The sequence below is a fragment of the Mustela putorius genome, unplaced genomic scaffold (genome assembly GCF_011764305.1).
Source record: "Mustela putorius furo isolate JIRA1106 unplaced genomic scaffold, ASM1176430v1.1 tig00004033_pilon_pilon_pilon, whole genome shotgun sequence".
NCBI lineage: Eukaryota > Metazoa > Chordata > Mammalia > Carnivora > Mustelidae > Mustela > Mustela putorius.
In genome coordinates, this window is record NW_025422169.1 from 6,218,303 (window position 1) to 6,239,164 (window position 20,862).

The window sequence follows — 20,862 nt, forward strand, 5'->3', positions numbered from 1 at the left end:
GAAACCACGGGTGTGCACACGCACCCTGTTGTCAGCGCGCGCGGCCGGTTTGTCATTCTGCACCTGGCCTCGCTTTAGGAGGAGTTGGGTCACCTCATCTGGGGTCCTGGGGTCCCGGTCCAGGGCCGACTCTGCACACTTGCCAAGTCACGCTCTGTGGATCAGAGCGGAGCCTCTGTCCCTGCACTGGGCCTGGTTCATGGACGCAGAAAGAACACTTCACGGCGGCCCGCGGAGCCCGAGGATGTGAACCCTCCCCACAGAGACAGCACCACGGTTGGAGTTGGAGCTGATGTTTAATTCTACCGGCTACACACGCTCACAAGCAGGACAGGAGTACGAGGCGCAGCAGACAGCTCGTGCTGGAGTCTCCGGGTCCCGTGGGGAGGACCCAGGACGGGGGCTCTGTGAGTAGGTATTCGCGTCAACAATACTCGCATCGAAGGGCCGATAAATAACTTAAGTGTTACAAAAACGGGTGGGAAACGAAGTCCAAAGCAGTGCTTGCTGGCCGGGCGGGGCGGGTCCGGGTCCGGGTCCGGCGGCGTCTAGATGGCAGCGGGCTCCTCGTGGCCTCGGGGGTGCACGGGCTCCAGCTGGTTGGACTCGGAGACCTCGTAGCTGGCCTTGTACTTGGCCAGGATCTTCATGAGCGGCCGCAGCTTCAGCCACCACTGCTCCTTGGGGATCCTGTGCCTGCGGACGGCAGGAAGGGGTCGTCAGGGCAGCCTGGCCCCGGGCGATGGGCGTCATGGGGTCGGGGCTGGAGCAGCTCCGCAGGATCTGCTCGTCTTCCTAAGTGGCATGAACCTGTTCTGTAGACTTCTAGCAATGTGCCCCGTTTCTCAAAGGCTTGTGTTTTCGGAGTTGTGAGGACAGGTTAGGGCCCCTGGGTCTAGCAGCGGCGGTGTCCCTCCGCCCTGTCCTGCACACCTTCCCCGGCCCGGACGTGTGGACCCGCAAGGGCTGATTTACTCACTCGAAGTCTGTGTCCTTCCTCAGCTGGGTCACAGGTTGGAAAAGAAGGTTTCTTTTGCTTATTCCCAGCACGCAAATGGAATCCTCACTCGTAAACCTTTTTCCTGTAAAAGAGAAAAAGCGGTATCAGAACCAATTCTCAGTCACGCTAAGGACAGAAGGAGAGGTGAGGGCGGAAAGGAGCTTTGCCGGCGCGGGGCGCAGGTTCCTGGGAGGCAGGCGGGAGCTCGGACGGCCTGGCAGGAGGCAAGGCGCCCCGGGCGCTCTGGGGTCTGCGGGCGAGGTAGGGAACGAGCCCAGGTGACAGCTGCAGGACCCTGCTTTCTCAGGGGCTGCTGGCTCCGGTCCGCCGGGCCCCGCAGGGCTGGAGCAGGGAGAGCAGAGACGAGGAGGCGCCTGGGTCACCGCGCAGCCCCTCACGCCGCACACACCCCGAGAGGGGCCGGGGACACACATTGAGCGCTTCGCCCCCCGAGCTAAGGGAGGACGCGCGCGCTTCTCGTGGTGAGGCAGGGGCTCGAGGAACACCGGCCGCGCCCGCGGGAAGAGCCGGCTTCCCGGAGCCGGCCGCGGGAGCCCAGGCTCGGGCGTGCACAGACGGGGAGGCCGCAAGGTCCGGAGAGGCGCGTCCTCGGTGACGTGGGAAAGATCCCAAAGTAGAAATGGAATCAGAGCCAGAGTCTCTTCACTGAAGACTAAAATTACGTTGGCTCTATTGGCCTCCCTGTTTTTTAAGTCAAAGTCTGGAAATCAAACTGACAGACACGGATCTGGTCAGGCTGCTCCGGAAAACGGGGCTGAGGCCCGGTGTCCACAGTAACGGGTGGAAGCGCCACGTGCACAGAGAGTTCTAGAGACAGAACCTACAAACCCGATCGCAGAGCAGCTCTGCTCTTTCTGTTGACTTAGGGAACTCCAGTCAACTCTGCCCACAAGGCGAGCAGGAGGCTTGATGGCATCCACGGGGAACCCCACCCCCCACACCTAGACTTCGTGCAAAGCCAGAGCGAGCTCGCGCCCTGCACCCGACAGGGACAGGATGCGTCGGGAAGTCGCCAGAGCAGGAGGCCACCACAGGAGACCGTGCAGGAGCCCGTGCCCGGGGCAGGGAGCGCACCGCAGGAAGCAAGGCCGGCCTCATACCAGCTTCTCGGGGCCAGCAGGTCACATGCGCTTCCGTCTGTGCGAAGGTGCATACAGGTACCCCGCTTTGTCCCAAGACCTGCACTGGGACCTCTGCACGGACAGGACACCCAAAGAGGATTTTAGCGTTTACAAAAAGCGAAAAGCACGAACCTCGGAAGTGGCGCCACCCAGCGCCTTCCCCGGGAACTGCCCGCGGCATCCTCACATCCAGCCACCTGGGCTGCGCCTCTGCGCGTCCTGGCTTTACCCTGGGAGATTTCGTGCGTCCGTTAGCCACACGTGTGTCCTGAGTGACCTCGGGAGGCCTGGGAATGCTCAGGAGCTTCTGTATAAACTGCTTCTTTATGCCACTATGACTTACGAAACGGTTTTCTAAGACGGCAGAGGAAACGCAGAACACGCGCTCACGGTCAGAGGACCGCATCGCGACAGCACCACGACAGCAGACCCACGGCACTCGTGAGCTGCAGAAAGCCCTCAGACAGTTACCGATCGTGCTCAAGGGCGCCGAACGCATTCCCCGTTCCCATCAGGGCCGCAGCCTGCACAGGAGCTCTCCTCACTCCCGCTCTCCAGGATTGCCCCAGAGCGACACACACACCCACAAGCGCAAGGAAAACGTTAAAAGGCGTCCAGATGGTCCTGGCTCCGTGGGTGCGGAAAACGCAACAGACTGGCAAGTAATTACCAGAATTCAGAATGTGTAGAAAGTTGTGGATCGCAAACTTTACAAAAGTTGTATCTCTGTATGCCAACAGTACATTTAAAAAAATACCATTTCAGGGACGCCTGGGTGACTCAGTGGGTTAAGCGGCTGCCTTCGGCTCAGGTCATGATCCCAGCGTCCTGGGATCGAGTCCCACACGGGGCTCCTTGCTCAGTGGGAGCCTGCTTCTCCGTCTGCCTCTGCCTGCCATTCTGTCTGCCTGTGTTAACTCTGACAAATAAATAAAATATTTAAAAAGTAAAAAAAAATACCATTTACAGTAACATTTTTTAGAATGTCGAGTCAGGAATAAATTTACAAAAGATACTGCAGGATCTTTATACCTTCACAAGAGATAAAGAAAGGCTTAAGTATATGGAGATAGTGTTCATGAACTAGAAAATATTTTTAAAATCTCAGATCCTCCACCATATAATTTACTGACTAAATAGAATTCCCTCAAAACATCCAACAGTTTTTGGTGGACTGTAACAGTCTGATTCCATTTCCGTGACAGCACAAAGAGCCAAGGATAGTGGAAACCAAAAGACGTCTAGGGTAGTGGGGCCTCACTTTTCCCGCTATCAGAAATCATCGATAGGGGCGCCTGGGGGTGCTCATGGGTTAAGCCTCTGCCTTCACCTCAGGTCATGATCTCAGGGTCCTGGGATCGAGCCCCGCATCAGGCTCTCTGCTTGGGGGGAGCCTGCTTCCTCCTCTCTCTCTGCCTGCCTCTCTGCCTACATGTGATCTCTCTCTGTCAAATAAATAAAATCTTGAATTAAAAAAAGGAAATCGTCTAGAAAGCTGGCGTATCAGTGAGGACCAATAACTGGATGCCAGACCGCACACCCTTGCTCCCACTGAGCAAGGAGCTAACCCAGAGACCGTCCGGCCAGCGTCCCAGCTACCCGGTCTCTGACGGAGATTAGAGGCGACGCAATGAATGGCACGTGAGTGAGAGCCCGCATGAAGTCAGACCTCAGACTTCCCATCAAGTAGATCAAAGAAGGAATTGTAAAAACGTTTCAGCGAAGAGCTTAAACCGTCAAGGAGAAGGCAAACAGTCTACCTGTTTTGCTTGCACAAAACGACAAGCCCCACAGGACAGCCCTGTCTGCAACATGGCCTGGGCAGAATATGAAATAGAATTTTCTAGAACATAGAGTAGAACAAGTCTCTGTAAAGTCATCGAAACATTTTTAAATCTATACAGTGATATAAAAGCAAAAACTATGTGTCGATAAGGGAAGTATCAGTAAGCAATAGGAAAGTAGGCAAAACACTGGAAAAGCACACAGAACCAGCGGGAGCCCGAGGAAGCATGAGGGAAGCTGTAGGAGACTTCACCTCAAAGCCACAGGAAACTACCCACATCACAGGGACAGCCCGCCAGGGACGGGTCACGTGTCACCTGGGCAGGAGGAAGGAGCCCGCACACCCCAGGGGTGACCCTGCGGTTGGGGACACCGGGATGCAGGCCAAGGGTCAGGAACACCCGCTGGTGTGCGTCCGAGACCAACGCCCCAGCAAAGGGAAAGGCACGCTGCCACCCTCCATCCCCGTAAACCACAGGAGCTTGCGAAGGTGTCCCCGAGGTGGCGGGACCCCGGAAAGCAGAATAGAATGATTCTGCAGTTCTGAGGCCTGGTGGGGAGGGAGGGCAGTGAGCCAGAGAGAACATCCGTGCCAGATTCGGGAGGAGCAACCCGTCCAGACACCGGCCAGCTCCCAGTTTTCTCTGAAAAGGAGGGTCATGAAGAGTCCCTAAGTCCTCGGTGTCCTGAGTCAAGGCCAGTTGAGAGCGTGCTGTGTGGCCAAACAAGGCCAAGTCACACTAGGGTCCTGCCGGGGGAGCCCCATGTATGGGAGGCACCCTTGATGCAAGGAGCATGGCGCTAAGGTACCTGAGTGCCCCCCACCTCCGTGGAGGAGCCAAGCCCTGCCTTTGAGGAATCCCGGCCAACGACGGCCTTGAAGGTCCCAGAGCACCTGCAGAGCGAGGCCCCGTGCGGCTCGAGGCCGAGCATGTGCAGAGCAGCAGGCACCTGCCCCTGGAGCACCGGCCGCCCCAGCCGTGGCGCCTACCTTTGCCCGGAGCCTCCTTCAGTTTCGTGCTGATCCACTGCATGGCCCTGGCGGAGATTTTGGTCCCGAAGTTTCTATCGAACGGCGAAGGCGCCCCACCCTGTGGACGGTCGGAGATACAGACGCAGTTATGGACACAGTGACGATGGTCCGGCGGCTTTTCAAAATGCACTCAAAGGTGCGAGGGCTTACGAAGTTCACCTCCTACTCTGACCAGAGTCACACCCTGGATCCAAGTGGGGGCTCAGGGGTCTGTGTTTTTGTTCTTGCATGTTTTTACCTGCTTGTAGGTGGCTAGGACCTGAGGCCGGAGCTCCGCCCCCGAGGCCAGCTTCCCCGCGCTCACCCCCACCCCGCACGGGGCTGCGCAGCTCCTGGCTTCGCTCTTTTCAGATCTCCCGTTGAGATGTCTTATTTTGGGGTAGGGAGCAGGTCACAGTTTCCATTAAGAATCTGACCAACCCCGAGGGCTAGCTTTCACAAAAATACACGCACACCGTTTCGTCACATAAGCAGGGGACCCACGGGCCCTCTGGAACGGACGAGTGGGTAAGTTAAGACCCTAAGATGGTGGGGGGAGGGGGGGAGTAGCGTTGGGACCAGGACAGGCATGTCATCTGGCGACTGCAGCCCTTACCCCATGCCCACCTCCAGCAAAGCACACCCCGAGTTCCTTCCAGACCGCTCTGATTCTGTGCAGACCTCAAGCACCATGTGTCTGATGCGTAAATAGTTACTAAGAGCCAATAGGGAATGAAGTACTTGGTCACCAGAACACTGGAGGTCTCCCATCTACCCCTGCGCAGAATTTCTACAGCTGGAGGAACGTCGTGGGGCTTCTTAATGGAACCGTACATGAAGTAAATGCCAAGATGTCTGAAATCTCTCCTGAACACACATTTTCTCCCCCATCACAGCTAAAATAAGGCATCCGTCCACACCGAGCCTCCTGGGCAGCGGCCTGCTTCACACCATGCAGGCCCCGGGCGCACCTGCTGCATGTGCCCCAGCACGTTCTTCCTGCAGTCGAACACGCCCTTGCCCTCCTCGGAGTAGAGCTGGTAGATGAAGTCGGTGGTGTAGTTCTCGCTGCAGCTCTCGTTCCTGCAGCAAGGGGACACGGGGGCTCAGGGCGCCGGTGGGGCGTGCGGCCGGCCCCTGCCCGTCCCGCCCTGCACGCACCCTCTTGCAGAAATGCCAGTGGCCACCCGAATGTTTATAGCAGCAATGTCCACAATAGCCAAACTATGGAAAGAACCTAGATGTCCATCCACAGATGAATGGATCAAGAAGATGTGGTATATATACACAATGGAATACTATGCAGCCATCAAAAGAAATGAAATCTTGCCATTTGCGACAACATGGATGGAACTAGAGCGTATCATGCTTAGCGAAATAAGCCAAGCAGAGAAAGACAACTATCATATGATCTCCCTGATATGAGGAAGTGGTGATGCAACATGGGGGCTTAAGTGGGTACGAGAAGAATCAATGAAACAAGATGGGATTGGGAGGGAGACAAACCATAAGTGACTCTTAATCTCACAAAACAAACTGAGGGTTGCTGGGGGGAGGGGGGTTGGGAGAAGGGGGGTGGGATTATGGACATTGGGGAGGGTATGTGATTTGGTGAGTGCTGTGAAGTGTGTAAACCTGGTGATTCACAGACCTGTACCCCTGGGGATAAAAATACATTTTATGTTTATAAAACAAATTAAAAATTAATGGCTTAAAGAAATGACTTGGTGACACCTTAGGGGAAAAAAAAAAGAACTACAAAGCAAAAATGCATTTTCAGGTGTGCCCTTTAGTTACACGAACGCGTGTGGTTCTGAAGTCAGCATGTAACAGCCCCTCCTGCATGTCTCCAGTGGTGAGCAACGGCCGCCCCAGGGTGCTTCAACCCCGTGGCCAGGTCGTCTGGGGAGCTGGGGCTCAGTGACCGAGGACAAGTGTCTGTACCTGAGCACGAGTCCCCTCTGAATGGTGGTCTTCATTTTCTCCGTCAGGTGCTCCACGTTGGACTAGGAAAGAGCGTTCAGTTAGCCTGACACCCGCCACCACACGACCCCAGGGATGCATGCGGCAGGGGGCGCGGGAGAGCACGGCTGCAGGGCGAGGACCAGCCAGGGGTGCCAGTGGAGCAGAAGAGACCAGCACCTGCGGGCAGGCGGCACGCTCGGCCCGGAGGGCAGCTGCTCAGCTGGGCACAGACGGTGTCCGGGGACCCAGCGCCCCTGCAGCACGCAGGGGCGGAATAAATAGCTTTCCCTCTTCAATCGCGAATTCATGTCCTCTGTGTACCAAACCTGCGTGACCAGCGCCCCTTGCTCCTGTGCCTGAGGATGTCTTCCCCCTCGGAGGACAAACTAGCACACCTGGATTTGTGCACAATCTCCTGGCTGCCTGAGCAGGATCTGGGAGCCTGGAGAAGCTTTTCTAGCCTTGCACTTGGGTACAAAGTTTGTACAGAAAGGGATTCTGGATCCTGAGCACAGAAAACGTGCACGGGAAGGAGGTGTGTGTGTGTGAGCAAATCTGTCCTCCCAGTGGCTGCCCGTGTGCTGGGGCGGAGACGTGTGCACACCGAGCCCTGCCTTCTGGTGGCTTCTGAAGGACAGATGGTCAGATCCACGGTGTGAAGAAATTCCCAGGTTAAGTCTGATAACAAGTGAAATCATCAAGCGGGTCTCTGCTTCATTCGTGGGGTCCAGAAACAAAGACTTTAAGGTTCCTGTGCTCACTTCTGCAGCACAAATACAGTTTTACCTGTACTTTCGTCTGAGTTGTGTCTGTCTTCCTAAGGCCTGACCTTGTCCAGTGCCCGCCTCCTCCTGCCCCAAGGCGGGTGTACAGCCCGACTCCCCCGCACTTGCCACTCGCCCCCGATAAAGCTGGGGCCCGAGGGAACCTTGGCCAATTCGGAAAGTGCATCTCAAACTTAGGTTCCCCAGGTGAACCCTGATGTCAGTTGTGGTCCCAGGTGCGGGTCACACGTTAGTGTCGGGGGAGGGGGGTCTGTTCTGACAACGGTCCCGCCTTGGCGGGAGTGTTGCTGGGTGTGGGGCAGGCGTGCAGGGGACCTCTGTCCTCACCCTGAAACTGCTCTAAAAAATACATTCTGTTAATTTTTTTTTAAAAAAACCTCTAAAGGAAGCATGCAATCAGAACGCAGGTTCTATTTTGTTCTTAGTGCCTTAAGCCCGCCGTCCCGGTCCCGCCAGCCCGGCGAGCGCTGGGCCCGTGCACTCCCCCGACACACCCGGCCTTTGCGGCAGGGAGGCCTCGGCGCTCCAGGGAGCACGTGCTCCCGTGACCCTCCCGCGCGGACACCCACAAGGAGCTGGGCGTCGCTCATGCCCCTTGACCCAGTGAGGGTCCCCAAAAGCACGTGTAGAATCTGGTGTCCTGACAACCAGTCACACTCCCCTCGGAGCCAACCACCACGCATGCGACCGCACAGCAGCACCGACAGCCGTGTCACCCAGGGGCCCCGCGGCAGGGACGTACCTGCAGGTCTCGGATGTCGAACGGCTCCTCAAAAATGTAGGCGGCATCAGCTCCGGCAGCGAGCCCCCCCATGTTGGCCAGGTAGCCGCAGTAGCCCCCCATGGTCTCGATGATGAACACGCGGCGCTTGGTCCCGCTGGCCGACTGTTTGATGCGGTCACACGTCTGGCCACAGGAGGACACAGGTCATTCCACCACCGTGGGGGCGGCCAGGGCTGGGACACGGGGACAGAGACTGCGGTCCCCGGTGCCCCCGGCCCTTGCGGCTGTGCTCACCATCCCTGTATCCTGACATGCCCACCGGGGGGCTGGGCCGGCTCGCTGGAGCTGCCCGTGCGGCCTCGTGGGCCGTGGGCCCCGTCTGGTGGGTGAGCTGCTTCTGAAAGGCTCCCTGTGACATCTGGGTCCTGCTCCTCCTCAGTCTAACCCCAAACACGACACCCCGCGAGGGCAGCTCTCAAGCTGGACAGGGCTCCTGGACAGAGCGCTCGGGAGTCTTCCAGACGCTCACACAGCGGGCCTCCTAAGGAAACGCCTGCCACGGGTCAGCCTCGGGACACAAGCTCAGAGCTGACACAGCACACACTCCCGTCCGCCGCCTTCCCGCGGCCTCAACAGCGCAGACCCCGTGCGCGCTCCCGGGACCACAGCGTCCCCACCTGGCCCTGTCCCGGACGACCACTCTGATCCTGATTTGCGGGCCCGGCCCTGAGATAAGGTCTAAGTACGCATCCGAGCCTCTCCCTGGCCGGCCCACTGCGGGCACCAGCTGCAGCCTCTGTCCTGCTCCCGGGAGAGAGGACCGGGGGACTGCGGCCGCCGGACGCACCAGCTCCTAATCCAGCAGCCGGGCCCCTGCGGTCACTAAAACCAGCACCGACAAAGCTTCAGTACAGAAGGCAGCCCCACCCCGCGCTGGGGGCACAGGTCGGGGGACGGGGAGGAATCAGGAGTGTGGACGTCCCCACACCGGCCCCCTTCACGGGGGGAGGGTCCCCTCCCAAACCCAGACGCCCTGCCGCGGCAGCCAGACCTTCTCCCAGCAGTCCCGGGCTGCAGTCCCACTCGCCTCGAAACCTGGGGTTACAGTCCCAGCGCGGCTAACGTCTCGTCACACGTGTTTTAAAACAAATTGTGTGAAAACATAAGGAGGCGCTCAGAACAGGGTGAAGACGAGAGCCCCGGACCTGGACCGGAGGACACAGTCTTGCTGCCAGGTTCGCCCCCACGACGGGGATGTTCTGAGAATTAGGTCAAGAACATGGCCCTCGCCTGGCCACCTGCCCTCCTCCTGTGGGGGGAGCACGCCCCACAGCAGTCCGTCCCCACGGTACCGATGTCTGGTACCCACACACCAGATGGGGCCCAGGGCGGGGCCTGCTGGATCCCCAAGGACGGGAGCCCCTTTCTAGGAGCAGAGCCTCCCCCTGCACAACCAAGGGCATGTGCAAGCCACAGATGTGCCTGCTCTCCCCTGGAGTGTTCCCACTCCCAGGCCCCGAATCGCTGCACGCACGCCCTCCAGACTTGCGCTGAGCCCTCCTCACACACCACGGCGGGCTGGCTGTCCCCCGAGCGCGAGCGCGAGCCTACGGGGCACAGCCCACGAGAGACTAGGGCATCCTGCTTTGGGGTGTGCAAGAACAAACCTCACCCGAAGCGCTCGAGGACCAGCCCCGTCCCAGCTACGCCACGAGCTCCCACTGACCAACCCAGAAGGAGCCCTCACTGCGGCTCGCGCCTTCTGCAGCACCGGGTGGGCTCCTCCTCTGCGCCCGCGAGAGCGGAAGAGAAACCCCCTGCCCTGGTCCGCCTGATGGAGCCACGGGGCCTCTTACCTCCACCACGACATTGAGGCCCGTGTCCGAGCCCAGGCTCACGTCTGTGCCCGGGACATTGTTGCTAATGGTGGTCGGCAGGATGCAAATGGGAATGCAAAACTCCGGGTGGTGGTCCCGCAAGTCGGAGAGCAGAACAGCACTCTCGAAAGCCTGAAGCAGCAGTGCAAGCGGTCAGCGGGGCGTCCCCAGCACCCCCTGTGAGCTGTGTCCACGGGGCCCAGGGCGTGGGAGCTCCAGGACTGCGGAAGGGAGCTGCGGGAGTGGGGACACAGCCGCGGGGCACAGGCCTCCAGGAGGAGGGGCTGCAAGCCGGCAGGTGGCAAAGCAGGAGCCAGAGAAGCTGGCGTGTTAGTGGATGGACAGCCTTCCCTCCTCGGCAGCTCGGAGGCAGCGAGGGAGGCCAAATGGTGGTGGGACGTGGGGGGGCTTTATCAGGGGCCAGGCCAGCCTGGCAGCTCTGTGCGCTCCACGGGGGCACAGGGGCCTGCAGTCTGGCCTCGGCAAGGACCCCAGCACCGGCATGAAAGGCAGCTGGCAGGGCGACAAGCACTGGGCTGGGGAGCCTCGCCGGTCGCGCCTCTGCTCTTCCCAAGTCCTTCCCAGGACTGACACAGCAGCCGGGAGCAGCCAGAGCCCCACGGCTGCTCGGGGACCCCAAGCTGAAGAGTCTGCCTCTGAGGTCAGAGGGACTGTTCGCAGGCTCGTGGGCGGAGGTCTGAGGTCGCTGCCTGTTAATCCAGTGTTTGTCAGTGGCACAGGCCCCTCATCTGCCAGCCCCGAGCCCACCAGGCTCGCCGGATGGCCGGGCGGTTTGAGAGACCACCCACGGGTACACGGACGCCCACACAGGCTGTGCTTTTCCCCAAGGTGACCACCGTGCACTGCGGCAGGAGCACACTGGGATGGCGGGGGTGGGGCAGGCTTCCCGGAGAGGCGGATGCTCTCCATGGCCTCGTGCTTCCCTAAAACACATCGGGTCCTGGGGCTGCTGTGGCCCGAGGACCTGTGGATGCTGGACCTGTGGCAGGTTAGTCCAGGGAGCAGCCAGGAGGCAGCTGAGGGGGTCACTGCCCTGCCTCGTGGCCCCTCTGCGTTCACCCTTCTCCACCTCAGCCTGCCCCCATCCCTGCACGGACCCTGCTTTTCCGCCCCAAGGCCAGATCAGGGCCCCGCGTGTAGTGCTAGTGTGGGCAGGTGTGCAGCCGGCTGTCCCGGAGTCACAGGTGGGCTTGGAGGCCAGGAGGGCGGTGACCATCCCACAACCACAAGAACTGTCTGCGTTCTGGTTCCTGTCGCTCCGCTTTTTCTGCTCCATCTCCAGGAAAACGACCGGGAGCCTCCAGCAAGGACAGGGGACAGCCCTGCCAGGAGAGGGAGCCCCGGCTGGAACGGATATCTGTTCCCAGGTCTGGGGACCAAGGCAGACTTCTGCTTTGGGCTCCGCGTGCACAGAATTGACAACACAGCAGCCCCGCACTAACGCCGAGAAAGACGGGACCCTTTGTGGGGAAATAACCCTACTCGCATCTCGTGCTCCTAACTCATGGCGGCCACCTTCCTGGCCCGCACAGCACCACGAGGCTCAGATCGGATGGGGATGTCCTGGGCGCCAGTTCTGGGGATGCAAACACAGCCCCTCACGAGCCGCGCAGCCGTGGTGGGACGGCTTTCTGAGCCCCCGCTCGGAGGGGCCCGGGAGTCACCGCAGCCTCCAGGAAGCACGAGCTGTGCAGAGGTCTGTCTGAGGGATGCCCCAGTAAGCCGAGCACCCTCGCGAACCCGGAGGACATCAACTGTGAGGACAGTGACCGAAGTGCCCAAGATCATGACACGCCCAGAGGCCTGGGCCCTGCAGACACTGGGACCGATGGCTCCCTGCAGCAGGGCCATGCTGAGGTCGTGGGGGTCAGCAGCAGTCGGGCCTCTACCCACCATGCACCAGTGGCACCCCCACAGCCCGTTCTGGCGACCGAAACCACGGCTAGGCATTACTGACGCACCCAGGGGGCAGAATCCCAGGACAAGAGGCACTCGGGCAGCCAGCGCTCCTGGACAGGAGGCCACGGGCCCACAGCTGGCCCACGTGGGCAGGAGCTCCTGGGTGACGGGCGCACACCTGCATGGAGCTTAGTCTGGCGCTCAGTCCCTCTGGAGCCCATCCAGAGCAAGGCAGGGCGCCCTGAGCCGGCCCCAGAGCCCTGTCCGCACCTTTCCAGCCGGCCGCTCCCTCTGTGCGGCCAGCCCCGCCGGGTTCCAACCCAGATCCAAACTCCACACGGTTTCACTCCAGCTTCCAGAAACACCACTCTGTACAAAACCCAGCCACTCCACACACCCTGCCCATGCCTGGGTCCCAACCAGGACATGACCAGCAGGGGCAGGAGTGGGCATCGAGGCTCCTACACAGGTCCCGCTGGACATCCAGCTCACCACGGGTCACCGGCCAGGACAGGGCCCTGGTGCCCGCGAGCCCACCCACAGGCCGGGGCCTCAGCACACGTGCGCACCTTCTCCCCTGCGAGCGCGGGCCTGGACCAGACTGGACATGAAGCTGCCACCTGGTAACTGGGCAACCGGCTTGAAGAAACTCAGGTGAGAAACCCAATTTAAAAGACCATTTGCCCAATTTCCAAACCACTCCAGGGCAGCAAGGTGGACCATTTAGAGTTTCTGTATGTATTTTTCTATCTAATCTTGATAACCTGGAAACCATATTTTCAAGCAGAGGATCCTGGAACTCTAAAGCGGGAGACCCCTGGCTTCATACGACAGAGCACACACCGGATGTCACAGGGAAACCAACACCTACTGAGGCCCGTCCCACCGCCACCGACTCCCGAGTACCCCCTCCCCCAACCCCCGGAGGGCTCCAAGCCGGTGACAGTTAAGAAACATGAACTTGCGGTTCCTTCCACCGAGCGTAAGCAGATGTGGACTCCAGCCAAGGACAGAGAAACAGCAGGAAAGCACGGACGGCGGTCACACACAGGGAGGGACAGTGGCCCTCCTACAGAAGGCGGGAGCTTCAGCAGGGGCGGAACTGGTTCCCAGCAGGCATAGTAGGAGCAACAGTCACCAGGACAGCGGGCGCGATGGCCCGGAGACAGGTTAGTGGTGTGAATAGGGCGCTCCGGCGTGGACGCACGGGAGACACAGGGCAGGGCTTTTTAGTAAAGAAACCACAGAACGGTGAAGCAGCTCAGAAAAGCAAAACAAAACAAAACACAAAAAAGCAGTGCTAAAGCATTACTTACCGCCTGAATGTTATTTAAAAAGCTTCTCTTTTATGTGCCAGCACTAGAGACAAACGTGATCCCAGGGGTTAAGAAAAAGAATCCCTAGAAAAACACTCTTGGGATCTGTGTCCTCCCGGGGAAGATAAAGACTGGATGATTTACTGAAGAACTGCGGACACCAGATTCAAAAGGAGGAGGAGCGCGTTCTGCTCGTCGCCGCGCTGTGAGCTCCCACGCCACGTGCCCGGCGTGACCACACACCGGGGAACACGGGGGTGTCTCTGTTTTCGCTACTGCTTTTCGGCAAAAGAGCCAGCATGGCATCACTGACTTCTCAGGTGTGAGTGAGGGTCCCCGAGTTACCGTGGGGAGAACGGTGCCAGCGGCGGGGGCCACGGGGGGGACGGAGGCCACTGGCGGATTCAGGTCCGTGCACAAAATTACAGAAGCCTCAAGCTCAGGTTCTATCCTCATCCATTCGGGGGCATCAGACCCAGGATTTGTCATAATAAATTATGATCCAAGGCTTCCCAGGGGGGCTCAGTCCTTAAGCATCGGTCTTCGGCTCAGGTGGGGGTCCTGGGGTCCTGGGTGGGGGTCACGCGTCCCAGGTGGGGGTCCTGGGGTCCTGGGGCCAAACCCCACGTCGGGCTCCCTGCTCAGCATGAAGCCTGCTGCCCCCTTGCTTGGGCTTGCTCTCACTAACTGTCGCTCTCTCTCAAATAATAAAATAATCACAAAAAATTAATAAAGGATGTTATGAGGCTGAAGTCAATTTGGTCCAGCCAAAATACAAAAACAAAAACCACAAAAACCACCACCTAGCTTTAATAATTAGCCGAATCACAAAATCCTAGCCCACAACTAGGGGAGCCTCAGACGCTCCCGGTCACTCGAGGGCTGGCGGCAGCGGAGCCCTGGTGCTGAAACCACTCTGAGCATCGGATCAGAGACAGTCAGGCTTAAGGAAAAAAAGGAAAAAAAAAAAAAAGGCGTTTCTGGGGAAACAAGCCGGGGTCTCACTGCTGTCTCTAGTGCATGGCAGATAAAAGCGGGCCAGCGCCCCCGCGTTAGCGTCTGCCACACCTGCTCTGCCGGCCACACGGACTTACGTCGGTGATGGTGTTGAGCGCTGTGTCCGCGCCGATGCTGAAATCGGAGCCTGGCACATTGTTGGAGACAGTGGCAGGGACCATGACCATAGGGACACAGAGCTCCTCGTACCTGTCCCGGGCAGCCGACAGCTCCAGCAGTCCCAGGTAGGCCTGTCAGGCAGTGTGCAGGTGTGGGGGAGGGGAGCAGAGGGCCGTTAGGAACATGGAAGGCATGAGGGTCACCAGACAGGTCAGGTGGGAGGGTCACCGCGTCTCCTGGGGGCACGCGTCTCATTGTCTGAGGCCCTTACATTTTCTCTAAAGCAAGCGGAGAGGTCAGGAGGGGACCGATCATGGTTGAATAGAAACAGTTAAGGTCTGCGGTCCAACGTGCAACCGCAAGTGGTGGGGGTCACGTGACCACCCTGCCTGCTGGTGGCCCACGGGCCTCGAATTCGAGGGAGACGACCACCTGTGCAGACGGGAGACGCACGCGTCCCAGGTGGGGGGCCCTGCTCCCAACTCGGCTGCTCCTGCGGCCCCCAGGCCCAGGGGTTACCCCCCCTCACCCACTGCCCTGGGCCGCCGAAGCCCGCCCACGCTCACCCCCCCACAGCACCGGCAGGCGCCCCAGGCCAGGGACGCACCTCGAATCCCCCGATGATGAGCAGGGCGTTGATACTGTGTGTCCGCATCTGCGCAGCGATGTCCTCCAAAGACTTCCCGGGCAGCGTGCTAGAGATAGGCCAGGGCACAGGTGTGGCTGGGCAGATCCCGCACCACAGGCGACACCCCCGCCAGCACCCGGGGAGCCCCGCGACCCCCACGAGCCGCACCCCGCTGGACGGCAGAGCTGGGGAAGCAAGGCTCCAGGGAGTGTATTTAAAACAAAACTGAACACCGCACACAGGAAGGGACGCTCGCTGTGCCGTGCCTGGACCCCAAGAGACTCCTGACGCCTCCCCAGGGAAACGCTCTGTCAACGCTTGTGAGTTTTCCTGACACCGGAAGCCCCGCGGGCGCAGCTCACCCAGCCCTGCTCTCAGTAACGCCACACGTGCTCCTGCTGGCGACTCTCCTGTCTTATCACCTGGAGCCCATGGCCGGGCCAGCGTGGAGGACCAGAGGCATGACCGCTGGCCCAGCCGCGGCCACAGAGCCGCCGACCCCCGCCCTCCTCCTGCCTCCTTGCGGACAAGATGCTTGTGCTTTCAGTACATTTATAAGAATTCTCAGGACAAAACTGCCCGGGGCTGGGTGGTCGGGGCAAAACCAGGGGGCTCGGTGGCAACGACAGGGTCCCCCCGGCTTCTGGAGCACAGCCACCACCTTGGAGCAACCCTGAGCTCAAAAGCACAAGCACGTGCGTGTCACAGCCGATCGGAAGGGGCCCGGGGCACACAGGTGGACCAGGAGCCCCAGCGTCCCCAGCAGCAGGGGTGGGCAGCGACCCACAGTGGAGAAGCCGTGGGCTCCGCAGGGCCCGCCTGCGGCCACCATGGGGCTCTGTGCATCAGCGGCGATCAAGGACACTGCGACAGCAGTCCCCGAGTCTCGTGCCTCGCCTCTGCTGCAGGGCAAATCTCGGGGCCCCCCAGAGCACGACCCGGGTCCCTGATGGGGAGGAGGGGGCTGGCCCGTGAGTCAGCGCCAGCTGCCTTCAGGGTCCCTTCCCCAGAGTGAAAAGCAGCAGCTTCAGCCCCGGCTGCTTGCCTAGGATGGGAGCCCGTCCCCTTCCTAAGAGCTGGTCAGAACAGGGACGGGGAAATTACCGTTTGGTCCCAAGAATGGAGCCTCCTTGGCCGGTCCAGCCTCCGACGTCCCCCCAGCCGATCTCCTTTATCTGGCGTGCAGACAGTCCAACGGGGCGACAAACAAGGGGTGAGCTGTGCGGACAGAGGGCTCCCAGGTCCGCACGCTCTGCAGGGGCACCTCCCCAGGGGCCGGCGAGGCCCTCGGAAGCCGTCCCCGTCGCGTCCCTGAGCGGGTCAGGTGGGTCCCGGGGTGAACCCCAAACCCTGGACACCTCACCCCGGCCCTCCCGCCGCCTACGCCCACAGTGCAGATCAGATCCAGACCTCAGCTGGCATGCCCTACCCATGGGAATGAAAGACAGATTCTGTTTTTCTCAGTTGATACAAAAGAAAACTTCTTTAATTAAAAATTGAAAGAAATCTCAAGAATGCAGGTGAGGCCAGCTAGAGGCAGGCACACAGGCCGTCTCCTGGGCTGGCCCCCTCCCCGGTACTAAGAGTGTGGTCTGGTCCGCGCACGCCGATCCCTCCCCAACTCCGGTCTCCAGCCTATGCTTCTTTTTTTTTTTTTAAGATTTTTTATTTATTTATTTGACAGAGAGAGAGAGAGAGAGATCACAAGCAGGCAGAGAGAGAGAGGAGGAAGCAGGCTCCCCACGGAGTACAGAGCCCGATGCAGGGCTTGATCCCAGGACCCTGGGATCACGACCTGAGCCAAAGGCAGAGGCTTTAACCCATTGAGCCACCCAGGTGCCCCTCAGCCTGTGCTTCTTAAAGACCCCGAGCACACCCCTGCCAGCTCCCAGGACCCCCCCCCCCAGGGCCTCTGGTCACCCATCCACAGGACCCGTCCTGCTTCTTCAAACCCCTCCTGTCTTCTCTGAGCAAAACCCAAGTTCCTTCCAATCACCTCCAAGCCACGTGGCCCACCCCCTTCCCTTCCCCTGCTCTGCTGAGGCAGCGGCCACGTGAGCCCGCCGTCCCGAGCCCCTCTGGGCCTGGCCCTGTCCTCGCCCAGCCGGCACGTCCTTGCCGGCACTGGCTCAGCGCCTCCGTCCCCGGTCTGAGACTCCCTCCCCAGGGGTGTGTGTCTCTAGGGTCCCGGGCAGACCCCTCCTCTGGGCATCTGTGCAGCGCTGGTCCCGGCCCAACGTGCCCCATCCTGTGCCTCCCCGCCTCCCACTCACCATCTTCTCCCTCCCCAAGCTACAAGCTGGCAGAGGGCAGCTCTGCTTTCCGCACCAGCTGGCTTCCCCAGGGTAAGAACTCAGTACGTTTTGGGGTGATCAGGTCAATAAATACTGTCCCGCGGGGCACACTACAGCCTCAGCCACATTATCTCAACTCCTGCAGATGTGACCTCGGTCATGCTGATCCGTGTCTCCATGCCTCAGTTTCTAAATGAGGACAATGGGCTAATATCTCAGGTCTGCAGCTCTCCTCGGAGTACTCAGTGTGCACAGTAAGCACTCAGTGTCTGTTCACTCCTTTCAGCAAAGCTTCCCTCCAAGTGCTTGCTGGCTGCGTCCCACTCCCACAGCACAACAGCCTCTGGGAGGCAGACACCCGCCCCCTTCCCTCCTAAGGCCGGCTCCCACGGGCCCCACCGGCCACACGGCCTGCAGCCCGAGGAACCCCGGAGGTGCGCTCCACACGGAGCGTCCTACAGCGCCCAGGGCGCATACCCCGGGGCGGATCGAGAGCAGAAGTCGTCCTGCAGCGTCTGCATTCACCAGGGGACAGAGCCCTAGGTTTGCAGCCTTGGCCGGTCCTCCGTCTCCCAACGACGTCCCCCAGGGACTCACCTGGCCTTTGGCGAAGCCCTCGAAGCCGTCGTAGATGGCAAGCATCTTGTGTCCATCGGCGATGCCCACGCGCACGGCGGAGCGCACGGCGGCGTTCATCCCGGCTGCGGGTGCCCCCACGTTTATGACCGCCACGTTACAGTTGCTCTGCGAGACAGCGGGGGGGCAGCTGTGAGCGCGGGGCAGGCGCTCAGCCCCGGGGCTGGCTCTTTTTTTTTTTCCCCAGGATATCTTAAAACAACCAACTTCTTTAATTAGAAAGCAACAAATATGCAAATGGCAAGTGAAGAAATTCATTTGACCAACATTTTCACTATAATGAAAATTACTCTTCCACACTGATCCCAGCTCTCATATCTGAAGGTTAGGGAAAATACTGCACTTTGCATTTTCTAGCACTCCTCACACAGCGTCACCGACCTTCACAATCTGATCGTCCGGCAACTTGATGGCGAGCCGCTTGTAGGTGTTCAGATTGGTCTCGAAGCTCCTGGAAGGAAAGGGGGCCATCGGGCGGAGGTCAGAGGGCGCATGGAGCTTGAGGGAAGGCCCTGGGAGAAGGCCTGTGCGGGACGTGGACAGTTCGCGCACCCCTGCTCGGAGCGCTTGGGGCAAGCAGGCAGCCCTGGGGTCACCCCGCATCCCCGAGGCCCCGGTATCTCCAGCTACTAGGCCGCCTGCTGAGAAACCTGGTCTTTCACGTGCTCCGGTGTCCTGCCGGCGGCACCCCACTTTCCATCTGCCCCTCCCGAAGTTCTCCAGCACCCGGCCTGCCGGAAAGCAGACCACACACCAGCTGGTCCCCCAACTGCCCCTCAGGGCCCTGGAGCTGCCCAGTGGCGCCCTGCAGCCTGTCTCAGCTTCTGACTTCGTCCGCTGGGACAGAAGGAGCACAGCCCTGGAGCATGTCCCACACCAGCCCTGGGGAGGCAGAGCGCTCCCGACAGTCACCTCCCGCGGAGCTGCACAGCATCCTTAAATCTCCTCTCGTCCATGGCCTTCTGCACGTCCTGGGTCTTCAAACAAACAAGGAGAAGAGAACATGTCAAAACGCCCACGTCTGTGGACGATGATGGCTGCCACACCTGGCGGCTCCTGCGACTCAACCCGGTCGTCCCCACCCTCCCGGCTGGCAGCCCAAGCTCGGCAAGTCACTTGCCACTGCGGGCAGCAGCCAGCTGCAGGGGACACGCCCGGGCCTGCCCAGCTCAGGCAGCTCGGTAACAACTGCTGGGGGTCAGCCGGCGATCCCGGAGAGGGGGACCCTGAGATCCCCAGGAGAGCAAAGCCAGAGCGAAACCAGGCTCTCCGATGGACGCAGCCTTCTGAGCAACTCCTGGTCTGATTCTGATGACAAAGAAGCACGACAGAACCAGCCTCTCGGGGGAGAGGGTCACCGCGGGGAGGGTGGCAATGGGGGGAACAGGTCCCCGAGGAAGCGGCCCGCCCCTCTCAACCTGGGCATCTTGGTAAGTTAGTCCCTCTGTGAACCTCAGCCCCCTCTGATCCCCACTGCCATCGGGGGTGACAGGACTGGGCCAGGCCCTTGCCAGAAAGCAGGTGACACACACGCAGCCTCGCACACTCGCGCACACACATCTGCTCACTCCCAGGGGCTTCTGGGAAGTGTGCTTCTGTGGCTAGTTCAACACGTCCCTGCATGTAATCACGTCCCTGTCTAGGTGACACAACACATCCCCTCAGAGCTGCCAGAAAGGCCCGGGAAGGGACGGTCACGGGCAGGCTCCGGAGAACGACAGGCACGGCCTCTAGTGCCGCTCGCTGTGCCCGATGACCTGGGAAACCGAACCCGTCCCTGCGTCCAGGGGCCTGACGGAGGCCGGGGCACGCCAGGATGCCACCTGCCTTAGCCGCCCCACGGCCAGCCCTCCGGTCAGAAGATGCTGAGGGACAGCAGGGCAGGGACGCGGAGATCGGAGCACTTGAGGCCCCATGCCCTCCCCCCAGGACGCCCTCCCCGGAGTCCCCACAGACCCGCGTTTCTACACGTCGTCATCGTCTGCACATACTCCCTCTCTCAGCGTAGCGGAGGTTACGTCCCATGCCCCAGACCAATGACCTCAGAGCGCCCTGCCTTCCCTGCGGGCAGCAGCTGGGCCCTGGGGAAGCTGCCGGAAGCCCGTGTTGGACTAACCAGGGAGCTGGAACTCACCATCTGCACGCACTCCACCAGGGGCAGCCGCACGGCCTGGTTCCCGCTCAGCGACACCACGCAGGCCGGGGTCTCCGGGGTGGCCTGGAGAAGGGCGACCACGGCCTCCACCCCCATGCGACTGGCCTGGAAATGAGAGTCACGGAGGTCAGAGACAAGGTCCGAGGCCGAGGCACCATGCACCCCCGCCTGGCCCCGGGCTGCGCCGAGGCATGAACAGTGCCCCCAGCAGATGCGTCCCCGAGCAGAGACCAGCCTCACGGTGTTCAGAGGGACCCAACCTGCCTCCTGGCCTCCAGGTCTGGGGCCCAGAGAGCTACTAACCTTCCACCTGCCTCCAGCGAGGAGATTCCGACCCCACTAGCAAGTGGCTGGCCGGGGGCAGTGAGGGAAACGGTGAGAGGGCCTCACCAGGGCCTGCCTCCAGACACGTGCCCGTGGGCTCTGTTCCCTGGGGTCCCTGTCACCCTCGGCCCCCCAGGTCTAGGGTCTCCCACATCTGTGCGACTGGGGGCCGAGCCCGGTTAG

At 60.5% G+C, this 20,862-nt stretch overlaps 1 protein-coding gene across 3 annotated transcripts in view; it reads right to left on the reverse strand.

The window, feature by feature from the left end:
- Nucleotides 1-277: 277 nt before the first annotated feature.
- LOC101675626 (phosphofructokinase, platelet) overlaps nucleotides 278-20,862 on the reverse strand; it is a 51,504-nt gene continuing 30,919 nt past the window's right edge. The window contains exons 10-23 of one of the 3 annotated variants that reach the window (XM_004757906.2): nucleotides 20,335-20,460; nucleotides 19,113-19,177; nucleotides 18,582-18,651; nucleotides 18,162-18,308; nucleotides 16,375-16,445; nucleotides 15,250-15,337; nucleotides 14,621-14,773; nucleotides 10,270-10,422; nucleotides 8,432-8,596; nucleotides 6,884-6,945; nucleotides 5,911-6,022; nucleotides 4,919-5,018; nucleotides 980-1,082; nucleotides 278-696 (exon numbers count right to left, since the gene is read on the reverse strand). In XM_004757906.2, coding sequence (XP_004757963.1) covers nucleotides 549-696; nucleotides 980-1,082; nucleotides 4,919-5,018; nucleotides 5,911-6,022; nucleotides 6,884-6,945; nucleotides 8,432-8,596; nucleotides 10,270-10,422; nucleotides 14,621-14,773; nucleotides 15,250-15,337; nucleotides 16,375-16,445; nucleotides 18,162-18,308; nucleotides 18,582-18,651; nucleotides 19,113-19,177; nucleotides 20,335-20,460 — 1,563 coding nt within the window. In that variant the 3' untranslated portion in view covers nucleotides 278-548. The remainder of the gene's footprint in view (nucleotides 697-979; nucleotides 1,083-4,918; nucleotides 5,019-5,910; nucleotides 6,023-6,883; nucleotides 6,946-8,431; nucleotides 8,597-10,269; nucleotides 10,423-14,620; nucleotides 14,774-15,249; nucleotides 15,338-16,374; nucleotides 16,446-18,161; nucleotides 18,309-18,581; nucleotides 18,652-19,112; nucleotides 19,178-20,334; nucleotides 20,461-20,862) is intronic. The other 2 variants (XM_004757908.2, XM_004757907.2) reach the window with 2 other exon arrangements.